General features: G+C 41.1%; 2 protein-coding genes across 2 annotated transcripts in view; one reads left to right on the top strand and one right to left on the bottom strand.

The window, feature by feature from the left end:
- The window catches only part of ptgir (prostaglandin I2 receptor), a gene marked incomplete at both ends in the record, with an annotated part of 28,643 nt that extends 28,099 nt beyond the window's left edge, over positions 1–544 (top strand). The window contains one exon of the mRNA XM_083886951.1: positions 257–544. Within this exon, the coding sequence (XP_083743077.1) occupies positions 257–544 (288 nt within the window). The remainder of the gene's footprint in view (positions 1–256) is intronic.
- A 3,686-nt stretch (positions 545–4,230) lies between these two features.
- Positions 4,231–8,166, bottom strand: LOC310925082 (amino acid transporter heavy chain SLC3A2; the record flags this gene model as incomplete). Its single annotated transcript, XM_083886952.1, has 8 exons — positions 4,231–4,635; positions 4,693–4,860; positions 5,376–5,571; positions 5,661–5,719; positions 5,805–5,882; positions 5,983–6,050; positions 6,126–6,290; positions 7,803–8,166. The coding sequence occupies 8 exons, from the start codon at positions 8,164–8,166 to the stop codon at positions 4,231–4,233; spliced, it is 1,503 nt and encodes a 500-aa protein (XP_083743078.1).
- Between the last annotated feature and the right edge of the window lie 1,670 nt (positions 8,167–9,836).

Below are 9,836 nucleotides of genomic sequence, written 5' to 3' on the forward strand. Positions count from 1 at the left end.
TTTTCTTGGCTCTGGCTTCTTTTACTCAACACAACACAGAGTGTGTGACCTCACTGGTTAACACTGATACCAATGAATGATCATATATAATCACAATCTTTATGTTGAGCAAAACAATGTGTGATCACGCGACTGAGAAGCACACAGTATACCATTATGTTTCAAATAATGGATGGATGAGGCCCACCTGTAATACCGCCAAGGCCCAGCAGTGGGCACCAGTTCACTCATGTTTTCTTGTGTTGTTGTTTTTCAGATTGCCGGTTTTATCAACGCCATTCACCCGTTTGCCGGCGACACGGCGAACCTCACGGCCTTCCGCTTCTACGCCCTCAACCCCATCGTGGATCCGTGGGTCTTCATCATCTGCCGCAAGTCCGTGATCCGCCACCTGTGCTCTCTGCTGAGCTGCTCGTTCGGCAAAGAAGCCGTGAAGACGACGGCGGCGCACTGCGCGCTGTCTTTGCCCCTTGACAATCACATACAGCACAACCCGCCCGACGTGACCGTTTCACAGTCCCCGTACTCCAGTTTACCTCTGTGACACAAACCCTCGCCTGTGGAGACTGAGGAGTCTTTTTCGTTTCTGAAATACACGGCGAGGTTCCAATTCAACGCGGCAACAGAAGAAGTAGCGGCCACTCTCGGGGTGAAAAACAATTGCACTAGGTCTTGAATTGTCCACCGATGAACACATCAAACCATATCATCACATATAAATCATATACTGTAAAATCAGAATGTATGCACTCGGGTAAAGCTATAAACAATATGCATGCGTGTTCCGTCTTCTTTTTCTGCCTCATTCAATCAGTGATTTTCTTTAGGACGCAGCCCAGCTGGCTTTTAGCTGACCTGTCCACACTTACTGCATCTTCTTTGACTCTGGCGACACTTGACATGAAGAGGGACGTGGAAGGACGAGGAAGGAGGTGTTCATCATGAAGTTATATAACGTGAGTGGGAAACCACATTATTTGATAAAGTGAAGATAATCGGGATCGTGCCAGTGCTTTAAAGACGATCATCTCAACAAGAGGAGGTGAACCATTGACACGGGTTATTGATGGTGGTGCTTTGAGTCACTGTGATGTGTTTGCATGCATGATGTACTACCCTGAATGTTTTCAGTATGAGTTATGACTCAGAGTCATTCATCCATAAAAGAACTTTTGATTGTGATGCACTGGCGTTCTGACCCACGGCCTATCGCTCTATGTCAGCTGAGATTGGCACAGCGCCCCCCGCAACCCTCATGTGGAGGATAAATCAGTAGAAAATGGATTGTGTTCATTTAAAAAGTTAAAGAATTGGCAAAGTCCAAAAAAAAAAAAAAAAGAATTGGCAAAGTTTGCATAATTAAAAGCTCACCATGAATCAGTTTCTCAAACTTCATGGCAAAAAAATGTGCACCGAGGGTGGGCAGTGAAGCCGTTTCATCCTTTCTGGAACAAAACAGTCTGACGAGACTTGTTTCCAGGCACGCTCTGCAGATCTGGACATTGAGCGTGAGGCTCGGGGCCCCTGCGAGAAAACATTCTGGGAAACACAGCAAGAGCCAGGGACATTACCCTTTGCCTGAATGTTCTGGATGTGTTCCTGCTGTTGTAAACGTGTCTCACCCCCAATTATCTCCTGCTGCTGTGTCCTGCTGTGTGAGAACAGTAAATTAAAACATATCCGGACTTCATTTATATTTCCCAGAGTCGGCGTCTGACTTTGGCGATCGTTCAATCTAGATCAGAAGAGCTGACATTAGCATATTTTGATTAAAAAAAATATATATATATATATATCTTTTTTTAAAAGATAAATTATACTTAATTACCATAAAGTGCAAGTGTGGACTCTCCAGCTGTTTTGTGTTTATATGGTACTTGGGGGAAAATGATCTTGGTCTGAGACTGAGATTCTCCAATTAGTGTGTAATCATTTCTTGTTTATAACTTGATGCTGGATGGTTTTTAGTGAAGCGGACAAAAATAATCAGCGTGTTCCATGACTGACAGCTTTAATCTTGTATTGCCCACAGTTCCAACACAAATTAAATACCTGAATATGAATATGTGTCATTTAAGGTTACAAACTTAAATCTTCAAGATGCCTACAGCTACAGCTACAGCTACAGCTACTGACTGAAGATGACTGTAGTAGCCACTTTTCCACCAACATTTCCAGCAACTTTTATTACTTATTTGGGGGAGAAATAATTTGCGGAATTCTAAACCTCGAAGTTCTGGAAACCTCAGACCTCGTCGTCCGTCCACTTATCGTACGTCCTATTCTTTTTTTTCTCCATACTTTATTAAATGACTGATAGTGAAATTAAGTTCTTCTTTCTTCTTTTCTTTTTTTTTTTTAAGGTGGCTTGCAGCCGCACTGGCTTTAACAGCTGCAAAATGTGTTCCGCCAAATCAGTGTTCTCCAGCACACACAGCCCCCGATCCCCCTCTAAGGGTTCCCGGTAATCTGAAAAGTAGGTGCTTCTTTCTGTGAAAGTTTCGTGGGTTTGCGGGGAAAGTTTCTCTCTCCGGGTAATTTCGGTGGAAACGCTGCAGGGTTTTTCAAAATCCTGGTTAAATGAGAAAAGGTGGTGGAAAAGGGGCTAATGATGACCTGAATAATGAGGAACCTTCACAGACAAAAAAAATGAAAACTGTGAATTGTTTTCATTCGGGCCAATATTTATATTTGCAACTTCCTAAATGTAGCTCTTATCTTAAATGTGAGATTCTAAAGCCTCTTAAGGTTTTTAACTCTGTTTATCGACTCTTAATGTTTGCTCTATAGTGTCATTGTAGTGCATGAATATTATTATTCCACCTTATTTCTAAGCTACCTATGATGAATTCTTTTAATAGCCTTTTGCTTTTGAAGACAAAAAAAAAAAGCTGCTGCTGCTAAACGCACTGTGAGAATGATTGTGTTGTTGTTGTTGTGACTGTAACTATAATTTAAATGTGCATTATTTATGTCTCTTCACTGTGCTGTGATGTTGTGCATCCTCATGATTTTGTGGTTTATGCAGTGAAATAATAGACGTGGTGATTTGATTTTCCGAGTTTCTCGCGGTTTATTTCTTGCTTATCGGGCCTTTTCGATGCTCAGTCACGTCTGACCCCGGCGTGAATCACTGGCACATTGTGTTCACTTTGAGCAGAGTTTTATATCCATTTGTTAAATATATATATAAATGGTTTTTGAAAGTATACGGCACACGTTTTGTTCCTGTATAAACATATATATATAAGCGGAAAAAAACGGTCGCAACCTGTTTCGACATATCTTCGTTTTTTTTCTGATTTGTAACGTAGCCAGTTGTGAATAGTGAAATGTACATTGATGATAAATTTGATAAAAGTGTTTCAGTATATTCATTGTCAGAATAAAAGAATTGATAATGTCGAGTTTGTTTGGAAAAACGCATTTATTTTCTCGTGAACGTGATGTGTGGTGATCGAGATTAGAAATATTTTAATCTTCCTGTCAGTATGTTCACCACAGTGGGAGTTAAATTAGAAAACAGTATTTTAGTAATAACAAAATATGTGTTTAACCGTAAAGCTGTATAACAATTTCAGGCAAGTTCTTCAGAAGAGAAGTGAGAAATATTAAATAGGGTTCAGAATCATTTAAATATACATTTTTAAAAAAAGGTCTGTTCTGCAGAGTAACAGAGACCTGATTTTTTATATATACTAATTAATAATCTACTACTTAGAGCCATTTAGTTTTATGTCGCAGTATTGCTTTGCCATGACTTATTTCTTTAAATATTGACATTTATTGTCGTAAATGAGAGATACTGGCAGTCATAGCAGCAAAGACTGCAGCAGCACCACTGTGTGGTCAAAATTAGCAGATGTGTGTGAGGTCCAGTACACAGTGGCTTAAAGAAGTCCATTAAATGAGAAATAAATATACAAATATCAGCAAAATCACTTCTTTGTCATTGCCTCCATCCCTTTTAACATGCACTTATTCTATTTTAGACCGACTATTATTATCCCATCTTGTCAACATAAATCACAGCCTTTATTATTATTGAAAGCCCTGCAGTATTTTATGTTTCCTTACACGACAAAGACAACCTTCACAATAGCAAATAATACCACTCGCAGACGACGTAAATTCAATATTTTATTTTCAACAATCTAAACACGGAACAATCTTCTTTTTTTTTTTTTCTTCTTCTAAATTGTGTTGAATGTATGCTCCTGTAAACAAACTCTACGAGTAGCTTCCCCCCTCGAACAGTTTGATGACGATGGCTTCGCGGGGCTTCAGCACCAGCGTGTACAACGACGTCGAGCCCAGGCGGTCTAAGCCTGTGCTGGTCACAAACACTCCAGCCTCGGGTAATCTCGGCGCCCAGGCCGGATCCAGAGCGTGAGGCTCGGACCCGACGTTGAGCAGGACGAGGAAGTGGACGCAGCCCCACGAGCGGAGAAAGGCCAGCACTGTTGGAGACGATGGAGAGGAAACTGTGGCGTTTGAGGAGGAGGAGGAGTTGGTGGAGGAGGTGTTGAAGGGGAGGAAGGTGAAGCTGCCGTACATTAGAGCTTCTTCTCTGGCTCTGGAGTGACTGAGGGAGGTGAACAGAGTGACAGCTGATCGCCTCTCATTCCCCTTGTCCTGAGGGAGGGAGTGCAGGAATGAGAGTGAGACAGTTAAATATTAATCTGCAGAAACGTTCAATCTTATGCAAATGTGGTCAATGTGGTTATTTAATGCAGTCTTTTTCTGATTAACCTGTGTTTGGTCGAGGTCTTCATCGTGTTGGAGCGCAGGCGATCCTGGCAGAGTCATCGTCAACACCAGGAGTAACCTCTTCAAGTCATGAGACGCTTCACCTCCAATCTAGAGATTAAGATTCACTTCATTAAAACTGCCAAGCATTAATAATGAGCAGCTGAAGAAGAGAAAACTGCCTCACGGTAGGTGGAGTTTCTCTGACATTTTTAAACAGTTATGTGGCATAGAAATGTTCATATATTATTTTATTTATTTATTTTTTTTTTAAGATGTCGGACGACGTGGCCTCTATTCAGAAAACCGCTTTACATTAGGTATGTCTGGGCAAAAACCTATTAAGAAATCAACTTTATTTGGATGTAAAATTTAGGTCATGTTGTCCGATCATAAATTTAAAAAAAAAAAGTTTGTTTTGTTTGTTTTCGCTTTGAAAGCTGCCGTTAAACAACAGTGCAGTGTGTCTATTGTTTAACTTTCATTATTGATTTTAATAGGGTGGATAACAAAACAAAACAAAAATGCACAACTAACAAAAAGCAAGGCTGTGGATTTATGCTACAAGGCTACAATAGTTTGACCTAAGCTTTAACAGTCAGTAGAGTAAACTGCACACGTCTTACTGTCCAGCTCGGCCATATCTTTTCATCTTTTGTTTGCAGGTGCGTCTCTATAGCGTCAGCCACTTCCTGTGCAGAGAGGAGATGATGTGAAGATGGAAGAATTGGCCTCATAACCACATCCATCAGCGTCTTGTTGACTTGGTCGGAGATGTTCAGAGGCAGCAAGGCGTGTTGAGTTTGTTTGACCGCCACGATCCTGAAAAAAAAACACAGACGTGTCATGCAAATGAGCATTTAATTTAAGAACAGAATGAACAAACAAACAGTTCATTCCCTTATCGTCACCTTTCTTCTTCGTCCTGGCCGCCAAACTCCATTAAGACGTCTCTCCATTCCAGCAGAGCCTGAAATGGAAACATTTGACTGAAAAAAAAAGCTGCTGAAAAGAAAATTCATCACAAAAATCACACATGTCTTTTTTATTTTTACCTTTTCTGAATATGCTGCATCGGTATCACATATCGCAAAACCTGCCACACCTTGCCTCAACCAGAACCGCAGTGAAAGCTTTGAGAGAGGGGGAGAAGTGACATTTTAAATCCAGCGTGTGTGACTGAGAATTCAGCGTGGAAAAAAGCAAAGTGAGCAGAGAGTACTTTTTCCCCACCTGTTCTGTGTCTGAGACACGCGATCCGTTTAGATCCAGACCACAGAAGTCCAGCATCACTTTGAGACCTGGAAAGACACCAAAACTAATTTATTATTTAATTAAGCGGGATGGAAAAAGTCGACAGTTTATACTCTACTCACCGGCTTTGTTACTCTCTGTGAGCAGATGCTGGATCTGAGGCAGCGTCCCCGAGCTCTCAGCAGCCACAGTGAGGTTTGAAGCAGGAACCTCTTTACTGAATAGGCCCTGCAGGATTAGAGTCCCAATACCCAGGGACCTGAGGTAGGGAAGCTGCTCACACAGCACTTTTGACAGATTAAAACATAACCGAGTTAGTGATAATCACCATATTGTTCATTTTCCTTCACTCTGTACTGCCTGTGTCACGGTCAGTCGTCTTTGAACACGTGAAAACCTTAAATTTTTACATTGAATTTGTTTGTCAGTGCATGATTTTAGTCAATTTGTATTTGCCCTAAAACCCTAAAAAGGAATTATAAAAACAATGTTTGATATTGTATTGCAAATGGCAAAAACCTCTGGGATTATGTATTATTCAACAATGTTTTTCTTTTAACTTTGAAGAAAAGGTTTTGGCTCTGTCCGATCCACCTGAAGCACACTCTATAGCACATGCCAGACAATCTCCTGCTAACATCATCTGTGAGCGCAGAAAACTGGTTTTCCGGCACAGACTCCAGCAATTGTCGGAAAAAACGGCAACAGCAAACAGCCTTAAAGTGAATGCTGAAAAACAACTACAGTACTCAGTGTCACGAGACAAAAAAGTGACCAAATGGACACAACCACACTGAGCCAAGAGGAATTTAAAACAATTGGAGTGAGCTCTCTTTGTGGCTTTTCTTCGTCTTCAAGTGGATCACAGTGGTCTTTGTCCACACAATCTCAAGCTCCTCTGTCAGCTGGTGGAGAATAGAATTCACCCAGGCACGGAGACGCTTTTATTCTGTTTTATAACTGTACGGGAAATGCAGTGCTGATGATCTTTAAAGCTGTAGCGTCCGACATTTAAATCTAAAACAAATGCCCTGGGATTGCACAATAACGCTGATTAGGCCATGATCAGCTCCACATGTTTCTGTTCTGTTTCTCATTATAGCATCGTTTTATTCTCATGTCTGTGGTGACACAGAGGGGTGCGGTTTTCATCAGCACCGATGGAGGAAAGGCAGAGGCGGTAGAGACAGTGACAGCTACACTGAAACGAGTGAGGTCATGAAATACAGACGTGAACGTCGAAGGAAAACTGTTGAAAGCCCTGCAGGCTTTTCTGAGGCATGGGCTAAGTCTGAGGATGGAGCTGCATAGTTTTGGTAACAGAAGTTACACACTGGAGCTTTAATAATAAAAAATCTATTTCATGCAGCTATCACTTAATGTCAATTTATCACCATTTCTGTATTTTTTTTTTCAATTAATAGATTAATTTTGCATGATAAATGTTTGCATTGTTAACCATTTATCGTTCCATATGAAAACAAGCCCCTATTTTTTTTTAATGATGTGAAATATCAACATAAATATCTTTTCTGTATTTTTTTTTCCTCAAAATGTTTGACTTTTGACCTCCTTTATTTAAACGTTATAGCCTTATGAAAACATTTAGGACATTATTGGCCAAGATGTATGGTTGTGACTGTCTGACCTTCCTTCTAACTGGTTCTATGTTGTTTGTTATTTACTTTAGTTACTGTTAACTAGGACACTGTAGTCATTTAGACATTCTTGAGCTACATTTTGGTTCAATTAATTGATTTTTATGACATTAAAACATTCTGCAGCTGTTGCGTGCTCACCGTTCAAACCCTGTGGAGCCTCCATGTAAGGCGCCGGCTGCAGCTCGTAGAAGACGGTCTTCTGCCACCACTTGAGCGGTATCACCACAGGTCTGGGGCTCATGACTATGATGGCGATGGCGGTGGCGAGCATGGCCAGCCAGGCGAGCCAGAACAAGAGCACCAGGTAACAGCGCACCCTCCTCCACAGCGGACCCCCCGCCGCGGCCTCCAGCTCCTCCTTGCTCAGCGGCAGCCATTGTGGCTCCGGCTCCGGTTCAGGCTCCGGGATGAGCAGCGGCGCAGTCTCCGTGACGCCCACGCTGGCCGACAGCCCGGAGCCTGGCGCGTTTCCGTAGCCCGTGTCTTCTGCGTTCAACGGCATCCTCTGTGTCAACAGGTGAGGTGAAAGTGGGACACAGTCAAACAATTGTTCATTCAAGTTCAAACCTGCAGTTGTTGCACGTTTTTTGTTTGCATACCGGGCTGTGAGTGTCCTCGGTGCTGTGGTCCATGCCAACTACAGACAGATTGAGAGCAAACACACACCTATGTGTACACAAACACACACACAGGTGTTGACCAGCTGATTTAAATGACCTGCCCTGACCTCAGGTCAGGTGAGACATCTATCTATAAAGCAAGTTGTGTCTGTGACGGGCATATGTCGCTGACCGTAAGTCAGAAGATAGTGGATTTGCACGTTTTTAGAGTCATTTTAATTTCGCTGATATATCACGCTACGCTACACCAGGCAGCACGTCTGACGACAACGGCACGTCAGGATTGTCAGTGTCAACAAGGGGTAGTTTCACACGGTTCAACGCAGAATATGGTGTATATAATGAACATACTGAAACGACGAATAAAGTGTCCATTCACCAATACGCGAGCACATAATTTATTTAGCATAGCTTACCTGTTACCAAACGGAAGCTAGCGAAGCTACGATTAGCATAAGCGTAGCTAGCTGTTTTGTGGCTGTCAGCCACGCTGGAATCCTTTTACAAGGCGTATTTAATTTGCGTTGTGTCGTAGTGTTTGTATTATGCTAGCCTTTACGTTGCTTATCATGTATTAGCATAACTGCAGAAATAACTGTCACTTACCACTTAATTATGTACACAGTATGTATAAAGCACCTTAAAAGGATACTTGAGTAAAGGTCTTACCAGAAAATGACTTTGGTAGAAGTTGAAGTCAGTTTTTATAATATTATTAAAAGCCTTAAAGTATATTACAATTACTCTACTTAAGTATACAAAGTATACAAATGTGGTATAAAATGTACTTAAGTTTTAGAAGCAAATTTATTGTAAAAGTGAGGAGATAGGATTAAGCCATGGTGGCTCAGTGGTAGAAGGTTGTGGGTTCAATTCCTGGCTCTGCTAATCTATATGTGTCCTTGAGCAAGACACTTAACCCCATGTGAATGAGTGAAAACTGTAGTGTAAAGCCAAAAAGCTCTATATAATTATAGACCATCATACCAACTCTTATTCTTCTGATTGTATTTTGTAGTAACAAGTAACAGATTAGGTAGAGGAAATGTAGTGGAGTAAAATTAAAAGTTTCTACAAATATGAAGTACAGATAATGTGAATGTTGTACTTTTTTTGTACAAAGTATTTGTACTTTGTTATTTTCCAACACTGGGTTATTTTGCTTAAAGACCAAGACGAAAACAGACTGATGGGATCCCTGAATAAATGGTGAATCATCCATTCATTAATTTGCTTTCAGACGTGCAATTTAATATAAACACATTCACCCAACTATACCAGCCTTTCGATGCTCTAACACCTGATTCAAACTTCATCGTCAAGTTCTGCAAAGGCCTGATGATCTAACACATTCAGGACACCCTGGATTGAGAAACACTTCCCTAATGTATGACTACAGTACTGATGGTCACATTACTTAATCGGTATAGATGGTTTCAGTGGGTCAATATCACTAAACCACATGTCATATCCTGTACACACATATTTATTTTGTGTGTTTTCAATTTCCTTCTATTGAATAATGAATGATTACTTTAATTGTGCTATGGAT

Source organism: Microchirus variegatus (genome assembly GCF_963457635.1).
Source record: "Microchirus variegatus genome assembly, chromosome: 3".
NCBI classification, from domain to species: domain Eukaryota; kingdom Metazoa; phylum Chordata; class Actinopteri; order Pleuronectiformes; family Soleidae; genus Microchirus; species Microchirus variegatus.